The sequence below is a fragment of the Pseudophryne corroboree genome, chromosome 2 (genome assembly GCF_028390025.1).
Source record: "Pseudophryne corroboree isolate aPseCor3 chromosome 2, aPseCor3.hap2, whole genome shotgun sequence".
Taxonomy (NCBI): Eukaryota; Metazoa; Chordata; class Amphibia; order Anura; family Myobatrachidae; genus Pseudophryne; species Pseudophryne corroboree.
Window position 1 is genome coordinate 407,502,368 of NC_086445.1, and position 21,619 is coordinate 407,523,986.

General features: G+C 44.2%; 1 protein-coding gene across 2 annotated transcripts in view; it reads right to left on the bottom strand.

Moving 5' to 3' along the window:
* LOC135023902 (sodium/hydrogen exchanger 2-like) overlaps positions 1-21,619 on the bottom strand; it is a 148,554-nt gene that overhangs the window by 58,224 nt on the left and 68,711 nt on the right. For both annotated transcript variants that reach the window (XM_063953426.1, XM_063953427.1), the window contains exon 3: positions 12,466-12,716. In XM_063953426.1, coding sequence (XP_063809496.1) covers positions 12,466-12,716 — 251 coding nt within the window. The remainder of the gene's footprint in view (positions 1-12,465; positions 12,717-21,619) is intronic.

Genomic DNA, 21,619 nt, shown 5'->3' on the forward strand with positions numbered 1-21,619 from the left:
ACACTTTAGAGCCCAATAACAAAGACTGGCAGGTATTGCTGAGGGCTTGTTTACCCTCCAATGTCGACTCGGCTCAATTTTTAGCTGACTGTGGATTGGATCAGGATGTACCTCTTACAGATGTGTACAACAAAGACAATGTAAAAAGGATAAGTTTACAGTTAAAGGAGTATTTTCCAGCTGTAGTTAAATGGAACAAGATTTTCTCCATTAAACAAAAAGAGTCAGAAACTGCTGCAGAATATTTTCACAGGGCATTGCTAGATATGGCAAAGTACACAGGCATAGAGGACATTAAAACAAACATAAACCATCGAGAGGTAGCAGTATCTGTACTAATGGATGGTTTAAAAGAGGCATTAAAGACAAGGGTACAGACCACGCAACCATGTTGGCGAGGTCTGTCGGTGGCTACTTTGAGAGAGGCAGCTGTGGATCACGATCGGAATATCACCAGACACAGGGAATTACAAGGTGATAAGTTAATGGCCGTAAGTATACAGGCCCTGACCACAAGGCAGCCTTTGTATAGATCACCAAACCCTGTGGGTAAGTCAAATGTGGTAACCTGTTATTTTTGTCATAGAGAGGGACACTTTGCACGAGACTGTAAATCAAGAAACATACAAAAGCCTTATCAACCCCCTAGACAACGACACGACACACGACATTGGGAGCAGGGTCCGCAGAAACGGAGTTATGAGCCACATGCAGGGGAAACAAAAAGATACCCCCCGAACAGAGACTGGCAAGCCTCTGGTAGTTCCCATTTAACCCCTTCACAAGTAGTTGCTGCCAGCGGGATTCAGGGAGGTCACCATACCCAATAGGGGTGTGGCCATACCTGTAATCTGCAGCCAGTAAAATTGATTGCAAGTCTTGGTAGTGAACCCGAAATTGCAATTAATGTAGCTGGTAAATCATTAAACTTTCTTGTAGATACGGGGGCGGCCAAATCAGTGATAAATTCGACAGTGGGCATGAGAACCACTGGTAAGACAATTCCAGCCATAGGAGTAACGGGAGTTGTCCAGCACTACCCTGTTAGCAAACCAGCCGAGATTACAATAGGGCCTTTACATACCAAGCATTCCTTTTTGCTGGCTGCATCGGCACCGACTAATCTCCTGGGAAGAGACTTATTGTGTAAAATGGGGTGCATCATTTATTGTACTCCTGAAGGTGTATTCTTGGACATACCTGAGAATCACGCTCAGGAAGTGCGAGACATGTTAGACTCCCCATCAAAATTAATGTCACATACCATTATGACAAATAGGACTCCATCCCAAGTAGAAGAAATGACATCCCAGATACCAGAGTCACTGTGGACTAAAGACGGACAAGACACTGGATTGATGGCAAACGTAGCTCCAGTAGTTGTGCAAGTAAAAGATGGTAGGATAGCTCCAAAAATCCCACAGTACCCTCTGAAGCCAGAGGTGGAGTTAGGAGTGTACCCAGTAATAGAGCGCTTGCTACAACAGGGCATTCTGGTAAGAACGTCCAGCACTGCCAATAGTCCCATCTTCCCTGTGAAAAAGAGTGGGGGGAGGGGTTACCGGCTAGTGCAGGATCTAAGGGGGATTAACAAAATAGTTGAGAGTCAGTTCCCCGTAGTGCCAAATCCAGCTGTCATCCTTATGCAAATCCCTCCCACTGCGAAATTTTTCACTGTTATTGACCTCTGCTCCGCTTTCTTTTCGGTACCTCTGCACCCTGACAGCCAATATTTGTTTGCATTTACATACAGAGGAGTCCAATACACATGGACTCGATTACCACAAGGTTTCATAGACAGTCCAAGTAAATTTTCCCAGGCTTTGCATGATTGTTTACAGTCTTTCCAACCAGAGAGTGGATCAGTATTGATACAATACGTGGATGATTTACTACTGTGTTCTGATTCATTGGAAGCATCCCTGAAGGATACGAAACAGCTCCTGTTTCATCTTTCAGACACAGGACACAAGGTTTCCAAAGACAAGTTACAATTATGCCAAACTAAAGTAAAATACTTGGGACACTGTCTAACACAAGGACTGAGACACCTGACCGCTGATAGAATTCAAGCAATTAGAGACATGACTCTGCCACAAACCCAGCAACAGATCAGAACATTTTTAGGAATGTGTGGGTATTGCCGTAACTGGATCCCAGGATTTTCCATTCTAGCATTACCTTTGCAGGAGATGGTTTCCTCAAACAAGCCTGATCGGATTTCGCATACAGACGAGTCCGAGATGGCATTTGAGAGACTTAAACAGTGCCTAACACAGGCGCCAGCATTAGGTATGCCAGACTATGGGAAACCCTTTGAGCTGTACGGAACAGAAAGTGCTGGTTGCACGGCAGGCGTCCTAACCCAAAAGCACGGTGATGCCAGCAGGCCAGTAGCATACTACAGCGCTCAGCTAGACACGGTAGCGCGATCCCTCCCCACATGCTTGCGAAGCGTTGCTGCGATAGCATTGCTAGTAACGAAAAGCGAAGATGTAGTGCTAGGTCACAACCTCACAATTCATACACCACATGCAGTGTCAGCCTTGCTAAATTCTGCCCAAACCAGGCACGTCTCATAAGCGAGGTTTACAAGATGGGAATTGGCACTAATGGCCCCCGTAAACATCACCATAAGGAGATGCAGTGCATTAAATCCTGCAACATATCTCCCAGGTGTGCCTGGACAGGCACAAAGGGTGGAGGATGAGAGTGGTGGGGAAGGAGAATTTAATACAAAGGAGGACACACATGATTGTATGGAATATTTGACCCAAAATTTTACCGCAAGGCCTGACATCAGTGACAACCCACTGGAAGATGTAGATCTGACCTTCTACACGGATGGTAGTTGTCACAGACAGTCAGACTCGGGAGACTTGTGTACTGGATACGCAGTCGTAGATGACCAAGGCACCATAGAAGCAGAACCGCTAGGCCCACCTCACTCAGCCCAGGTTGCTGAACTGGTCGCCCTAACCAGAGCATGTGAATTGGCTAAGGGCAAATCAGCCAATATCTACACCGACTCTAGATACGCATTCGGGGTAGTCCACGATTTCGGAGCCCTATGGCGCCTCAGAAATTTCATGACGGCAGCTGGTACACCGGTAGCGCATGCAGCTCACATCAAAAGGCTTCTAACAGCGATACAGGAACCCGACAGAGTGGCTGTTATCAAGTGTAAAGCACACACATATAGCCAGGACCCAGTATCACTTGGTAACAGCCGAGCAGATGAAGCTGCTAAGTTAGCAGCTGGTACCCCCAGACAGACAGACACCACACAATTGATGGCATTTAATACCATCAACACACAGAAGCTGTGTGAAATGCAAAATTTGTGTTCCACACAGGAAAAGGCAGTCTGGAAGGCAAAGGGATATGGCCAGGAGTTCTCAGGACTCTGGACGGATGGACAAGGTAAACCAGTGGCCCCCAGAGCATATCTTCCATGTTTAGCTGAGGCAGCACACAGGCTGACTCATCTAGGCAAGGAGGGAATGTATAAGTTGGTAAGAGCATATTGGTGCGCCCCAGGATTTTCATCTCATGCAAGTAAGAGAGCAATGTCATGCCTTACCTGCTTGAGAAAGAATATCGGAAAGGCAATACCAACAGAACCATCGCATATCCCACCTACAGGCGGCCCTTTTCAGGTAATACAGATTGACTTTATCCAATTACCCCCTTGTCGAAATTTGAAATATGTACTTGTTTGTATAGATGTGTTCTCAAATTGGGTCGAAGCATTTCCGGCGGCCACAAATACCGCTATGTTCACTGCTAAGAAAATTGTGCAGGAATTTGTATGTAGATATGGTATCCCTAGAATAATTGAAAGTGATAGGGGTACCCATTTTACAGGTGATGTCTTTCAAGGAATGTGTAAGTTGATGGGAATTGATAGCAAGCTACACACTCCATACCGTCCACAGGCGAGTGCGAAGGTGGAAAGAGTGAACAGCACTATTAAAAATAAACTGAGCAAAGTTATGGCAGAAACAGGATTGACATGGCCAGAAGCTTTACCCATTGTACTATACAGCATCAGAACCACTCCCAGGTCCCCTCTTAATCTGTCTCCCTTTGAAATCTTGTTTGGTCGACAACCGCATGTTATGATTAACCCTCAGGATGATTTGAAGTGTAACAATGAAGTGACTGTAAAATACTTGATTAACATGAGTAAACAGCTAAGGAATCAAAATGATAATTTGAAGTTGGTGATTCCTGATTTGCCAGATAGTAATTGTCATGACATTGAACCTGGGGATTATGTAATGATACGGAATTTTCTACGCTCAGGTTGCCTTATTGACAGATGGGAAGGACCATACCAAGTCTTATTGACTAGCACTACAGCATTGAAGGTTGCCGAGAGAGAGACTTGGGTTCATTCGTCCCATTGTAAGAAGGTTGCTGATCCAGAGAGGTCCCGTGATAAGGAACAGACGGTAGAGGAAGCTGTATCACTGGAGTGTCTGTTCCAGGAGGACTGAGGCGGCACCCGAGCATTGAAAATCATAAGATCGGAAGCAGTTGTCGATCCCCTGTTCCCTTTTATTGTTTTTCTCCACTTCCCATCCCCTCTCCCTCAAATTATTTTTCTCCCCCTTCTCATTCTTCTTCGTTTCCTCCTAAGATGGACTTGCCTCAAGAGACTGTGATCCGGATTTTCCTGTTGACCATGATGTTGACCAGAGCAGTCTGTTCCGGCGAGAGTACCATGGAGGTCGAGAGAGGTTCTGGAATGGGTTCTGATGACAGAGATGGAGGTGTAGTTTTCCGAGAACAACATAATCAACAAGCAAAGGCGAGTATCAGAAAACGATCCGATAACATAGACCATAGAAGGAATTGTGAAGGATTGTTAGCTGAAGAAAACTGTATCTGTAGGCTCTGTGACAATGTAGTTGAGGATGGGTGCATCAAGAAATGCCAATCCAGTTTTAATATCCACATGGACCGGCATCCCTTGAGTGACTATCACTCCTTAGTGGGTAGTGTGTTAAATCAAACAGATTGTTGGGTATGCTCTCAAGTACCTCAAGGTCATAGCAAATCAGGACTAGTACCATTTCCTTTAACGATAGGGGAGGTACTTGAGCTAAGTGGTGGGAGGCCGGTGGACAGGAGCTTTTATATCTCCAGTCCTCCTAGTTTGAAGCTCCACCAATATCATGTGGATAGATCCCTAATATGTTTTAACATTTCCAATCCCCGAAAGCCGGGAAATTGGGAAGTGTCATGGAGTAACCAAACCATGACCTTTTCATATAGAGCAGATAGAATGCCGACAGATACAGAGCTTATACGCCACATAGCCAGTAGAGGAAAATCTTTCCGATATAGGTATACCCTAGGAAGTAGGATTACGAGAGTTGGAGAGGTATCACCAGGATACTGTGCACATATCGTACAAGCTGATACGTGTACTAGACAGATGGGAGAATTAGGGTTAGGAGATTTCACATGGAAGATGTGTAATATGGTTATGTCCTACTCCGTCCCATATGTTCTCCCTGATGATGCATATTTCATATGCGGGAGGAAGGCATATAAGTGGCTTGCCCCAAACTCTGAAGGATTGTGTTATATTGGAAAAGTACTGCCTGAAGTAATGACTGTATCACATGCCAAAATGAAAGATATACACCATGTTGCCCAAGCTCTTTATACTCACACCCACTACGAGCACGTAGTTAAACGGCACCTGATAGAAAGAACAGAGCATCCGGCCTCTGACATGATCCATGAATCCACCGGGATTCAGTTTCTACTTGCGTTAGACATCACTCGCACCGCCAGAGGAGTGTTGAATTATAAATACATATCTGCGCTCGCAAATTTGTTAGACAATATCACAGAAATGTATGATGACACTTTTAGGTATACTGGAAGAGAGCTTCAAGCTTATAAAACAGAACTGGTTCAGCATAGAATGATTCTCAATTATCTCACGGCAGTGACAGGTGGATATTGTGTCACACTGGCAACGCAGTACGGCGTGAAATGCTGCACATATATAACGAATAGTACCGAGGACCCGGTCGAGGTCATAGACCAAAAGATGGACGATATTCTCCAATTAAAGTGAGAATTTCGCAGGAGACACAATCTCACCCTTGCTGCTGTGGGTAATGAGCTGACTGGTTGGGTGTCATGGTTGAACCCGCGAAATTGGTTCTTTGGTTTAGGAGAATGGGCTCAAGGAGTCATAATGGATGTAGGGAAGTTTCTCCTATGTATCTTAGGTGTTATCATAACGATTGGCTTGATATTTAGATGCGGTCAGGCTTTAATGAAGTGCAAACGTAGTACCAGGGTAATGAGTTTAAGGAGTGAGGAAATTGTAATTCCAATGGATTTGATTTATGACCCAACGGTAGAGACAATGATGTGATGAAAATGCGATTATACGGTCCGTTTCTTTCACCTGTTTTTCCGTTTTCTCCAAGGTAAAAAGACCCACCTGGACGAGGAATTTGACGAGCCTGTATACAGACAACTGATGGATTAAAGAAGAAGTTTTGACAACCTTATACACAGATATTTGATGAACTATGCCATAGACCCCCAGTTTCCCTAGAAATTTTAAAATTACGCTAGCCCAACACTTTTTGTAAGTCTATGGACATTGACAAAGCTTTTGCACACACCTATTGGCAAAAGCCCAAAGAAGACTGCATTCAACAGACACCGAACAAGACTTCAACCGACAAATGTTCATTAACCTGACATAGAATACCACTGCATTTACCATAATTGTGTCTTATCTTCATCTCTACAACCTTCAGATAAAGCACACACATAGGCGATAGGGAATACCGGCACAGATATCAGCATTCACATATTCCCCCATTCATGTATCATCAACTAAAATGTGCTCCCCCATTTTGTTGCAACCAAAAGCCGAAGAAAGCTCGGTAAAGTTTGACAGCCCATCCACAGACCCGTACCACGGGATAAGAAGGAATTCGAATGTATACTTCGCAATACCTCGAAGCTTGATTTAAAACACGTACGGCACGATGATACATGACCCCCCAAACATGGATTCATACACACATGCTTCTGCTATCTCACTAGGTCATACCCTTTTCCTACCTTCTCCTCTCCTCCCCTACCCAATCATGGAAATGTATTTACACTTGACATATATTTTTCTTTTTTTGAAATGTTTTAGGAAGTGGCAGTTATTGTTGACTGCCAAAGGGTGGACTGTCAAAGTCAGAAAAATATCACTATGCACACTGCCATATTTGCACCTCATGCGAGCTCCCGCTGCGCGTGCAAGAGCTCTCCCGTGAGTGCGCATACTCGCCTTCGCGGGCACCCGCAGGCGCACGATATGCGCATTTACGGTAGAGTTTGTATGCGTCTAGCGGGCGACTCAATCGATATATATTTTAACCATATAATGTATTTTGTAGATCATGGTCCCTTTGATAGATTCTGAAAGTTTAGTTAATGTAGCATGTTCATGGACAGAGAGATCCCTCTTTGTCTGATACAAAGGGTCAGACAAGGATTATACAGTGGTGTTTAGTATCCATCGGAAGAGTATTTAATTAGCAATATTCCGGTGTTGGTTTGCAGCGAATTAATCGCTCGTGCGAATAGTTATGGACATAAGAAGTTTATGTCCATTTACTATTATTTGCACTTACTTATCCATGCGGCGGGAAACCTAGTTTCCCACCCACCTGAGCAGTTGGAAGTAGTCACAGCCCACCTGTATGAATCAACCTATGACCTTTTGTTTTAGTGCGAAGACGAATTCCTGTGTCCAATGAACAATGAGATTGTAGGGACCATTGAATTGTATTGTGTGTGGGACATAAATAGACAAGCCGATCACATCCAGCTCTACTCTTCAACGGTTCTCATTGCTGATAATCGGGAGCTGGATGTCCAGAGGCGCATGCGATCGTTCCCCTTTGTGCGTAAGTTTTCTCCGCAATCATATTGTCTTTCTTGTTATTCTGAGCCATATCTCTCTCTCTCTCTCTTCTCTTTCTCTCTCGTTTCTCTCATATAGTTATTGTACTGATATTGTATTTCCTGTGTAGTTATCTGGTTAGGTAGTCTATGTTATATTGTAGTGTATGACTTGTATTGTATTATGTTTTTTTGAACGTTCATTCATTTCCTTAAAAGGCGTTAGACCCTTAGACCGGTATTGTGTGTTTATTGCAGTGGGTAATAGGAGCGTCTCTATCGCTCAAACAGCTTTAGTGTAAACCAGCTTAAACTGTGTTGGATTTTCACCTTATCACTACAAAAGGGTTTACAGTATAAGAATATCATTTCTGTGTGTTACATTCAAGGCCTACTGATTGTTATCTTGTGAGCGTCTGCGCCGCTCGTGATCTCCTCGTGGTCTCGAGCGTCCGCTACGCTGATAGCGTAGCATTACGGTAGTCGCTTACCTATAGTGTGCCCGATACCAACAGCGTATTCTTGCGAGCGTTTGTGTCGCTCGAGCGGCTTGCTCCCGATACAGCGTCCGCTACGCTAAGAGCGTACCCTTACGGTACCTCGTGCGCCGGTTGCGTACAGTGTTTCTTAACCTCTGTATAGTGTGTTATATAGGATAAATATCTGGCTTTATCTAGTCGGCAGCCTATAGCGTGCCTGCCTGTGATCCCTTGGCCGTAAGCGAACGTGACGCTCGAGCGTCTCGACTACGGCTAAGCGATTGTTACGCAACGTGCGTACCCTTACGGTATACCATATGTAAATAGCGTACTGTGTTCTTAGACCTCTTAAAGGGTTTTAAGTAAGATAAATATTTAGCTTTATCATGGTCATCCAGAAGGAGAGGAATCACAGTCCACTTATGATGAGGGCAATGCATTCTCTTATGGGGCCAATATTGTGTTATTAAACATATAAGCAAAATTACTGCGAGACTCATCACTTATTTCTCACTTTGGGGCAGATTTATTAAGCCTGGAGAAGTGATAAAGTGGAAGGTGATAGTGCACCAGCCAGTCAGCTCCTAACTGTCATTTTTCAAACCCAGCCTAGAACTTGACAGTTAGGAGATGATTGGCTGGTGCTTTATCACCTTCCACTTTATCACTTCACCAGGCTTAATAAATCTATCCCCTAGATCCTAGGGAAAGTGCTCTTCGTTCCATGTTGGCATTCACACTCCTTGGCTTGGTAAAAAAAATATCACATGAATAAAGGTACAAAAGCCACTGTGACTGGTTAGAAGTAGCTACACCCACATGGGTTGTAGTCAGTGGTGCCGAGGAAAGCAAGTACAAATAATCTGGGCCCGGGCTGCTGGAGGGGCTCGGAGGGGGCCTGGGTTCGATCCCCCCCAAGTACACCTGTTGCCAGCATCCGTGGTGCCATCTTCCCGGTGATCTCTTGGTGCCACACATAGAAAGCAAAGACTCTCTAGTGGCCAGCAAATACCACTGGGAAGATGGCGCTGGCTGGGATGGAGGGACCCGCTTCCCATTCAAGTAAGGAATGACGCGGGTGCCCTCTCCCGTGACCCCCTGCATTAAAATTGTGCCCTCCTGTGGAGCATGCGGGGCCCTAATTATATTTTTATATGAATACTGTTATAGTAAAGAGCGTTGTCACGCCCCCTTTTTGAGACATGCCCCCTTTACCGCGGCCCGGCATAGCTCTCTACGGCCCTGGTTGTAGCTAATCAGTGCCCATTCTCATACTCCGATTAGTCACAGTATAGCCACTCTGACTAGAATGAGAGGCTCAGAAGTTGTCATTCAGCACAGAACTCCTTGATGTAGCAGTGCAGCATTTATGTGGTCTTTATTTTGGGAAGGCAAGGATGCCTGCATGTAACAAAGGGGACATCCCTTTTGTATCTTGTGTCTGACAGTCGTGACAGACAAGCCACAGACAAGGTGTATAAGTGGCTTCTACAGCTCTGAATCCCTCGTAAGGTACGTTATCAGACCCTTACTGTGCTCGGACTATGTCAGCCTGGTAAGTTCCTTCCCCCATTCTGTCATGCTATCGGGTGTATTCAATGCAAGTCGGATCCTCTCCGACAGAGAGGATCCGACAGTGCAGTATTCAATTAGTGGGCAATTCCGACAGGTTTTGCCCATTTCCGACAATGCTGATCCAACTTTTTTTGAAGACTGATCAGCACTGTCGAAAACGGGCCAAAATCCTATCGTAATTGCCCGCTAATTCCACAAAACACATGGATCCGCGGCTAATCCGCCGAACCACGTGTTAAAACGGCAGCACCACTGAATAGGTTGAATCCTGATTCGATCAAAAAAAGTCAGAAACTGCCGTCTTTCCGACTAGACGGCAGTTCCGACTTCAATTGAGTAGACCCCTATGTTGCAAAGGGGAAATGTGCTGACTGAGACGTACTCCAGTGTACTGCATATACGCAATATGAAAAACACCTTTTGCTGTAAAAATATTTAAAAAAGAAATGTGCTTAAATCCACCTCTATGTGAGCCCCTGTATCTGTGTATATTGTGTAATAACATACAGGATTCAGAACCAGAAGCAATTGTGAAAAACAAAATATATATTTGTACCTTGCATGGGATAGCTGTATGTAAAGGTAATTGTAAGTGGCACTACCGTACTGTGATGTCTTGAAAATGCCCAGACCTGCATCAGATGTATCTGTCATCTTGTGTGTCAGTTTGAACATTGGCTAAGCTGCTCATTCCAAGGTAATGTGAATTATCGGAGTTTGAACCGTGCATGATAGTGGGTGCCCAACAGATGGGACAATCCATTTCCGAAGTTGTGCGGACATTTAACATTCCTCAATCTATGGTATCATGCAAGGCGTTACCACCCACCATGGACAGCGCAGTGGCCATCCATGGATGCTTAAAGATCATGACCAGCGGCATCTGGCCAGAGCTGTCCGTGGTAACAGGCAAGCGACACTGGCTCAAATCACATCCACATTCAATGCAGGAGGTACCAGACGCATACCCAGCAGGTCAGTGCAGCATTATTTAGCTTCCATTGGATATGAACACGTCATTGACCAGTAACTGCTTCGTTGCATTGCTTGATGACTATTTTCAGCCCTTCATAGACTTCATGTGTCATAAGTCCCATATTGTCCAGAATTGATTAGAGGAGCATTCTGGAGAGTTTTGATGATGAATGGTGTGGCCACAACATTTGCCCAACATAGATGGCATGGGTCAATAACTAGTCTATGCCTTCCACTCTTCAGGCAATATCCAACTGTCCCAATCTCTCACACCACTGCTCTGTGCATGATCGCCCAAACAGTATAGAGAGAGGCTGGGCGCATGAGACGCACTCAGCACACCCCTAGCATGCTGTGTAATGGGGGCATTACCCATGACATGCAATGGGCGCATGACAAAAGACAAACCACCCTTCCAAATGTTAAGAGGTATCTCCCTGTATCCAGAGCCATATGCAATTTTCGTTCAATATACTGACAATAAAGCACTGTGATACATTTAATTTAAAAGTTATAGCAATGGCAAGTTTAGCAGAACTATGTGACATTTTGGAGAAACGGAGGGCTGAGGCAGAGTGGGAGAAAGTGAAATCCTATTGTACATGTTGTATAGTTTGCCCGGAGAGAAAGAATCTGGATGGGTCCATAAGCATGTTCACAACGAAACCACATCTGTTGCCACTGTTATAATCATTTACAGTAGGGCTCCATTTAGAAATTGGCGGCAATGTAGACTCAACAAAGGCCTTCTTGGCTTCAGTGAAGACTTCCAGACTTTACTTAGTTTCAACTAAGTTGAAGAGCAATAGGCAGACGTCTGTCTCATATGCGCAGTAACCAGCAACCCAGCTGCCAAGGAGGTGGACCTCAACAAACAGGTCATCTATGTGACATAACAGTGCATCACTGTGATACTATACAAAATATGCCACAGGCAATAAATAAAATTTTTAAACAGAGCTGTAAACATCATCCTCACTTCTCTTTTCCTTTCTTCTTTGTATTACAATAGTCCTATTTATGATGATTTATGTTGAGATAACTAGATGGTTAATAAATAACCAATATTTCTAGAAATGTGATAAACTTCATCTATTAATATATATTATTTTTTAGAGATGTGCGGGTTCGGTTTTACCCTGATTTACCTGGATCTCAAAACGGCATCTTATTGGCTCTCGGATGTCACGTATTTTGGATAGCCAATAAGAAAAGTCTGAATAAATCCGAACTGTCATTTAATTGTGGCGTTAAGAACCGAGTAAATTCCGAACCCGCACATCTCTAATTATTTTCCATTTCTAAAAGTTGATCTCTGCATAACAGAGTTAAGTAAAGAAGCAATGGAACATACTGCATAGGAGATGACTCTATATTGAATATTGCAGTGGTGGTGTACTAATCACAGCCAGACTTTTTACAAATAGATGAGTACAATAGAACAACAGTAAAACTTAGAAGATACCAAGTACATGTTTCGTGAGTTACTTACGCCATAATTCCTGAAAGGTGGAACATTTCTGCAGTTAAGTATGACAAATAGCTGTACAGAAAGACAAAGAGAGGCTCAATCACACGGATGTTGCGGGTGAAGCGGGTAGTGAAGGCAGCAATAAATCCAAAAATGATTCCAATTAAAACGCCTCCTATTCCCACCAGAAAGAAATTAGCCATTCCAGAAAGGATGTCAGTCGTTTCAATAGTTCTCATCTCACAGAATGATTTGAATAAATTGTACAGCACCTAAGAAAAAAAATGTCCACAGGTATATTATTTTGGGACAAAGATACACAATCGAATGTATAATAAACACAAGCATACATTTTTGTAATGTATTCATTTGTAGTATAGCCACAAAGGCCCTCATTCCGAGTTGATCGCTCACTGCCATTTTTTGCAGCGCAGCGATCAGGTTACTACTGCGCATGCATATGCACCACAATGCGCACGTTCATTGTACGGGTACAAACAGCATCGTTGCTGTGCAATGCTTCTAGTGACGAATCCATTCGCACAACCGATCGCAATGAGATTGACAGGAAGAGGGCGTTTATGGGTGTCAACTGACCGTTTTCTGGGAGTGGAAGGAAAAAAGCAGGCGTGTCCAGGCGTTTGCAGGGCGGGTGTCTGACGTCAATTCCGGGACCGGACAGGCTGAAGTGATCACAAGGGCTGAGTAAGTTCAGACCTACTCTGAAACTGCAAAAAACTTTTTCGGCCTGCTCAGCTGCACATGCGATCGCACACTTGCAAAGAGAAAATACACTCCTCCGTGGGTGGCGACTATATGTTGGCACGGCTGCAAAAAGTAGCTAGCGAGCGATCAACTCGGAATGAGGGCCAATGTACTGTACGCTGTACAAAAAAGAAAAAAAAAAGGATGGAATGGTTGGATAGGGACTATACTACACTGCCAGCAAATCATTAGAGGCCAGTATAGCAAAAACACTTGGTTGCTGGCAAAAAGGATGTCCCAAGACTTTTAGCTTTTATAATTTAAGAACAGTCAACAGATTAAAGAAATATAAAAAAAATGATTAGTTTTAATAAAGTGGTAAATAATGGCTTTGGGAGATTTTTAAGTGATGACATTTCATTTTAAAATTGTGCATGTTTAATCATATTATTCTTTGTGTATAAAGGGCAGGGGTCTTATGGACCTGGTTCCATTACACTTGAACCACTGTGGCACAAAGTTGCCGGTCCATTGGTCATAATAATGCTCATTACATAGGGGGTCATTCCGAGTTGATCGCTAGCTGCTTTCGTTCGCTGCGCAGCGATCAGGCAAAAAATCGGCACTTCTGCACATGCATATGCGGCGCAATGCGCATGCACGTCGTACTATTACACCGAACGATGTCGTTTCACACAAGGTCTAGCGAAGCTTTTCAGTCGCACTGCTGACCGCAGAGTGATTGACAGGAAGAGGGCGTTTCTGGGTGTCAACTGACCGTTTTCAGGGAGTGTTCGAAAAAACGCAAGCGTGCCAGGAAAAACGCAGGGCGTGTTTGTGACGTCAAAACAGGAACTGAATGGTCTGAAGTGATCGCAAGCGCTGAGTAGGTCTGAAGCTACTCTGAAACTGCACAAAATTATTTTGTAGCCGCTCTGCGATCCTTTCGTTCGCACATCTGCTAAGCTAAAATACACTCTCAGTGGGAGGCGGCATAGCGTTTGCGCGGCTGCTAAAAAAACTGCTAGCGAGCGAACAACTCAGAATGACCACCATAGCCCAAAGAGGCCAGAAAGAGCCTCAGAACTTTTTATAACTGGTAAATTCTGGAATACGGTGCATGTAGTGTTTTGTAGTATGTATATCGCACAGGCTTGTGATAACCAACCTAGGTCTAGTTTGTACTGCAGCATTGGGAACTACATGATTGTTGTCGCTCTGTTATGGTGGAATTTAGACTTGACTGCCTTAATTGGAAGCGATCACCATACCACTAGTTGGGATCCCGGACGTCGTTATGCAGATGCCGGAATCCCGACTAGTGTTGAAATACCGATGCTGGAGTCCCCCCCCCCCCGGAGCCACAGCCTTTCCTCCCTCTATGGGTGTGGCAAGCGCAGTGTGCCCGTAAGGGGTTTACTAGCGATCGCCCCGCTGCTGGCATACCAGTGGCCGGTATCCCGCTGTCGGTATACTGACAGTCAGGATCCCGCCCACCGGCTTTCCATACCGATCCCGCCTAAAGATCAGGCTGCTTGAGGGTATAGGTGGTGTCACGCTGCCAATGAATTTGTCACTTTACATGTTTTCCATCCATTTCAATGTTTGTACATGCATGTTTGTGAAATCTGCTGATTTTTTGTGGAGGAGGGGGTTTAGAAAACTGGTAACTCAAATTGTCTTTAATCTAAAAACATACTGTAGGGGGAGATATATGAAGCCTTGGAGATAAAGTGGAGAGAGATAAAATACCAACCAGCTCCCAACTGTCATTTTTCAAACACAGACAGAAAACTGACATTTAGTAAATGATTAGGTAACAAGGCCCTGCTCGCAAGTTTACAATCTATAGGGAAGTAGGCATTGATACACAAGGATAGGTGTCCAAAAGGTTGCAAAGGTTCTTGGTGGGCTGTATGATAAGGTCACACAGTTATGTTAGTAGATTGCCTCCATCATGTAGCCAAGTACAGCATATCTTACACTGTTAATATGGTAAAATGGATGTCATAAAAAATGTGGACATTTAGGATATCGACATTCAGAATGTCAAAACCAGAATGTTGACCTGGTCTGAGTGTTGACAATGACAATATGTCAACATGACATAATATTGACATTATTGGGGTAGGAATTCCTCAATATTCTAGGACTCTTCCTTCAAGCGTAGGTTCGCACCTCTAAACTGACCTCCACACCAATCTGTAGCTGCTGCTGCCGACGCAGGACTCTGGTGGATAAGTTCACCTTTCTATTGGGTTAAATTTTATGTGGTGGATAGCATATGGAACTGTGACGGGCCTAGGGTGACGACGCAGAGAAAGAAACCTTTCAAGGAACATAGGGAACTAACTGGAGGTGAGTGTCCTTCATATGGAATAAGATGATGTCCAGCCGAAGTAATGTGAAGTGATGCGAATTATGTTATAAAGAAACCTTTTGATGTACATCCCGCACAGTGTGGAGGTCAGTTTAGAGGTGCGAACCTATGCTTGAAAGAAGAGTCCTAGAATATTAAGGAATTCCTACCCCAATAGAGGCACTATTTGGGAGGATTTAGAATTCGTACCAATAAACATTGAGTAGCGCTTGTGGACTACTCTATTTCCCTTTTGTATATGTATGTTTGACAACAAGTGGTGCTCTTGAGAGTTTAGTCCAAGGCTGCAACTAGGGCACGAGTTACTCTTCTCTTTTTCTTTATAATATTGAAATTGCCAGAATGTCAAGTTGTGAATGTCGACAGTTGGCATGTCAAACATACAGTTTTCCATTACCAAGGTTAATATCGCTAAACCTAACTGTAGCTTAACCTAATTCCGATCTCACCCTAAATCTAAACTTAAATGTATAACCCTAAAATCTTTTAAAAATTTGCTGTGGACATTCTATTGTCGACATTCATTATGTCAATATTATGTCATGTTGACATATTGTCATTGTCAACATTCAGACCATGTCAACATTCTGGTGTCAACACTGAATGAGATTCTAAACGTATACTGGCAAAACATTGTGATACAAGAAGTATATGAGCTGTGACGCTGATCCTGCAGGACCTACAGTACAACAGGATTGTGACAATACTAAATATACACAAGTACATAATAAATATGATTAAATCTGAAACCCAAACCAAGCAGATAATCTGATTAAATCTGAATCTATGAAAAGATCTTCAACCCATCCCTTAATTTGTTATAGAAAGTAGATGTATTGTAGAAGGATCTGGTGGAGGAAAGTAAATCGGACTACATACATGAACTATAGACAGGCTGAGAGGTGACAGAGGGCCCGATTCAGATTAGCACATAAACCTGATGGTTTTCTTACTAATCTGATGGTGGGCGATCTGCACATTCATACTGTATGGAAATTTGCAAATGTCTCAGCTGACAGGGTTTGCACTGAGACGGTCACCAGTGACTTCACTAATCTCAGCAACTGCGTACAAAAACGCTGTGTAATTGCAGATCCTTCAGTAACTCTTCTGCCTTCTGAGTAACCATATGGCAAGAGGAATGGCCACAAGGTCCCTTCCTGTCTATCACTTGGCAAATGAATCCTCACTGAGAGAGACTACAGTAATGGACTTTAGTGCAACTAAGATGCATAAGTAGTCTTCCAATAATTGCTCAACTGCTAAAATATTGGCATGGCGTACAAAATAAATTTTGACATATGTTTCAATTGTATATGTCATTTTTAAACAATTGCCGATGTACTGTAGATATCCATCCAGCACCTATCCAATATGAGGTAACATTACTGTAGTTTTAGTCTTGCAGTCACAAAACACAAAGGTATAGTTACATGTGTAAAAGTTGCTAATAAGTGCTCTACCCAATACAATGTGTTTTAGAACTCAAACACCCCTGTCAGTTGGTAATCTATTATTTAGTATGTTTGCCATCGGTTTTGGGTCAGTTTTCGTCTCTGTTTTACAAATTGGCTAGTAAATCTGGGTGATTCTATAGCTGTCTATATAAAAGTATTGATTGTTTGTCCAATGTACTAAAGTGTTTTAAACTCCAATGGTTTTTTACAATCCCGTCAGTTTTTACTTTAGTAAATTTGCGGTGTTGGTCAATTTAAAAAACTGATCAAATTCACAAAACCAACAATAAGTAAATATACCGCATGGAGTTCATGCCAAATGACTAACACTTTAGGGTCAATCCAATTAGTTACGAGATGCCTTATGCAAGGTGCGAGTTGCCATTTTCCCTGAAAATTTGCAGTGCAAAATTATTTTGCAATCTGATTACACACTCTGATTACATATTCGTATTGAAGTGTGAAAAGAGTTGGAAAAATCTTTAGCTTAAGGTAAAAATGTCGGTACTTGCTTCAGATCTAATTGCATGTCATTTTTAAGACGGAAAAAAATGGCCTCAAATTACCCCCAAAACTATATTTTTTTCTACTTTTTTTGCATTTTCCATTTAATTTCTTTGCAATTAAACAAAATTAGTTTGCTTTATGTCATTCATCATCATCCAGTGCTTTCTTAGGCTATGGCCACACATAGCGGCCAAGCAGGCCTCATTCAGCGGGACTCGCTTGGCCGCAAGGATATTGCACATGGGCGCCTATGCCTGCTCCCACACATGTACGGCAGTCCCGCCGCTCCGACTGCAGCATGCTGCGGTCGGGCCGGGTGACAGGACGGCGAGATTTCAATGTGAACACATACATTTCAACGAACCAACACACAATAACAACAAAGAAAGCAGAGCTAACCATAACAGAGGAAAGCAACGCCAACTATAGAAGGCTAGCAACGCTAACCAAACATGGAACAGAGAAAGCAACAGCAAACCCAACCAAGAACACTTACAACCAGGTAAGCAGGAAAGGAAGCACGGAGGCGGGCGCCCAGTATCCACTATGGACTATGAGAAAAGGAATTACTGGTAGGTATTAAATTCCTATTTTCTCTAACGTCCTAGTGGATACTGGGGAATAGTAGATTACCATGGAGACGTCCCAAAGCTCCCAGAATGGGTGGGAGAATGCTGAGACCCCTGCAAAACCGCCTGACCAAACTGAAGGTCATCCGTGGCCAAGATGTTGAACCTGTAGAACTTAATGAACATGTTCAAACCAGACCAAGTAGCTGCCCGACACAACTGTAAGGCCGAGACACCCCGGGCAGCCACCCAGGAAGAACCCACCGACCTTGTTGCGTGGGCCTCAATAGAACTCGGCAGCGGCAAAGTTGCTGAAGTATAGGCCTGCTGGATAGTCAATTTGAGCCAACGAGCAATGGATTGCTTGGAGGCAGGGTGACCAATTTTGGTAGCATCATAAAGGACAAAAAGCGAGTCAGACTTCCTGTGACGAGCAGTCCTTTTTACATACATCTCAAAGCCCTCATAACATCCAGGGACTTTGGAGCAATGGAAGTATCAGATAACACTGGTACCACAATAGGTTGATTTACGTGAAATGCTGATACCACTTTCGGCAAAAACTGTGGGCGAGTGCTGAGCTCCGCCCTATCTTCGTGAAATATCAAGTACAGGCTCTTATAGGATAAGGCCCCCAATTCCAACACCCATCTTGCAGAGGCTAAGAGCAACATTACAATCTTCCACGTCAGATATTCAAGTCTACACTATGCAAGGGTTCAAACCAGTCCGACTGAAGAAAGGTCAAGACCACTTTGAGATCTCACAGAGCCGTGGGAGGGACAAAGGGTGGTTGAATGTGAAGAACACCCTTTAAGAAAGTCTGTACTTCTGGTAGTACCGCTAGTTGTTTCTGGAAGAAGATAGAGAGAGACGAAATCTGAACTTTGATGGAACCTAATTGTAGGCCCTTATCCACTCCTGCTTGCAGGAAAAGTAGAAAATGGCCCAGACGAAATTCCACAGGGGAATATTTTCTACCCTCGCACCAAGAAACATATTTTTCCAAATACGGTGGTGATGTTTGGATGTGACCACCTTACGGGCCTGGACCATAGTTGAAATAACCTTGGATGGGAGACCATTTTTTGTTAAAATCTCCCTCTCAACGTCCAAGCCATCAAACCTAGTCACTGTAAGTCTGGAAAGACAAACGGTCCTTGTTGAAGAAGGTCCTTGAGAAACGGCAGAGGCCAGGGTTCCTCCATAGATAAGGTCAGGAGTTCCGCATACCAGGCCCATCGAGGCCAATCTGGAGCAATTAGAATTGCCTGAACTCTTTCCTTTTTGAGTCTTTTTAGAACTCTTGGAATGAGAGGAATTGGAGGAAACAGACACACGAACTGGTAAGTCCACTGTGCCGTCAGAGCGTCCACCACGATCGCCTGCGGGTCCCTCATTCTGGAACAGTAACGACTCAGCTTCGTGTTGATACAAGAAGCCATCTGGTCTATCTGTGGACAATCCTACCAGTGAACAAGTTATTGAAACACCTGAGGGTGGAGACCCCATTGCCCCGAATGGAGGTCGTGCCTGCTTAGGAAGTTCGCTTCCCAGTTGTCCACTCCTGGAATGTAAACGGCTGAGATGGTCCTTGCATTGGCTTCCGCCCAGAGACTTGACACCTCTCATATTGCGGCCCTGCATCTTGTTCCTCCCTGTCGGTTGATGTACGCTATTGCTGTGGCCCAACTGCACCTGAATGGCCTGATTCCGAAGGAGGTATGAGGCCTGTACTAGAGCATTGTAAATTACTCTGAGTTTCAGGATGTTGACCCTTTGGGTCACAGCCCCCGAACCCCGGAAGCTGGCATATGTTGTCAACAGCGTCCATAATTGGGTGTTGAAAATCCAACCTTCTACCGCAGACATTCCCAACCACGGTCCTCAAGGCACACTAACAGTGCAGGTTTTAGTGATATCCAGGCTTCAGCACAGGTGACTTAATTAGTACCTCAGTTATTTTGATTTAACCATCTGTGCTGCAGCCTGGATATCACTAAAACCTGCACTGTTGGTGTGCCTTGAGGACTGCGGTTGGGAATGCCTGCTCTACCAGATGGGAGACTTGTAGCCACCATAGCAAGAATATCCGTGCATTCGGTGACAGGGTTATATGCTAATGCATGTGTAGGTGAGATCCCGACCATTTGTCCAACAAATCTAGTTGAAATGGTCGCGCATGGAGCCTGCCGTACTGGATCGCTTCGTAGGAAGCCACCATCTTGTCTACCAAGCAAATGCAAAGATGAATTGAGACAATGCGAGGTTTCACCACCAAAAGGACCATAGACTAAATAGTCAAAGCCTTGTCAATAGGAAGGTAAACCTTCTGAGACACCGTATCCAGGATCATCCCCAGAAACTGAATTCTCTGAGATGGTTCCAGGTGAGATTTCTGGAAATCAAGGATCCATCCGTGATCCGGAAGCAGACGAGTAGTCAGGTCGTTACTGTGAAGCAGCTGTTCCCTGGACACCACCTTTATCAGGAGATCGTCCAGGTAGGAGATTATATTGACACCCATCATGCACAATTGTAGCACCATCTCCGCCATGACCTTTGTGAATACCCTTGGGGCTGTGGAGAGACCAAAGGGTAAGGCCTAAAATTGGAAATGCTGGTCCAGTACCGCAAACCTGAGGAATGCTTGGTGAGGGGGCCAAATTGGGATATGCAGGTATGCATCCTTGATATCCAGGGACACCAGAAACTCCCCCTCCAGATTTGCAATCACTGCTCTTAGAGATTACATCTTGAGTTTGAACACTCGAAGACAAGGGTTCAGGTATTGTTAGGGTCTCCTGCCCTGTGCTGCCACGTCGTCATGGCAACCGGGAGACAAGTGCTAGTGGAGTGGCCTGAGCGCAGCTGATACTCCGGTTCGGGTCTTTTGCTGTGCAGTGGTTACAGGCTTTGTGCACGGCAGGGGATCCGGTGCTGGTTTTTGTGCTCACAGTCTGTGAGGTCTGAGTGGGGCGTGGACAGCACCTGCTATATAAGGCCTCTTCTCAGGTTAAGCAGATGCTGCTGAATCTTTGTTGGTTAGTCAGTTCCTGAAAGTTAGCCAGTACTGTGTAGCTTTGTATTTGTTGTTGCTTACTGCAAATAGGCCTTGGGGTTTGGTACTACACTCTGCCAATCCAGACCTAGCAGTAAAACTGGAGTCAGTCGTTTAACTTGCTGGGGTTCTTTTGCTACTCTGTGAACTTAGCAAGTTTGCGGCTGTATTCTCAGACTTGCCTGCCTAAATCCTTTCTCACTGTGCAAAGGTGTTCAGGTGTCAGTTTAGTGGCAGTAAGCTGAACCTGTGCACTGCAAGTGAGGATTAGGATTGTGGAGACTCTCCTTGTGTCTATCATTCCATCTCTGACCAAGGAGTTTACTGCCACACCCGTTGGTAACCCTTTAGGGTTTTGCTGTTGCCCTTAGCAACAGCATTTCGGGTTCTCTACGTATTAAAACACAACATCTTGCTTTTTCCATCTGAGCATTCCTAATACTAGGGAGACACCCAGTTTCTTAGCCTCTGGGCTTATCTGTTCACTTTGTGTTTA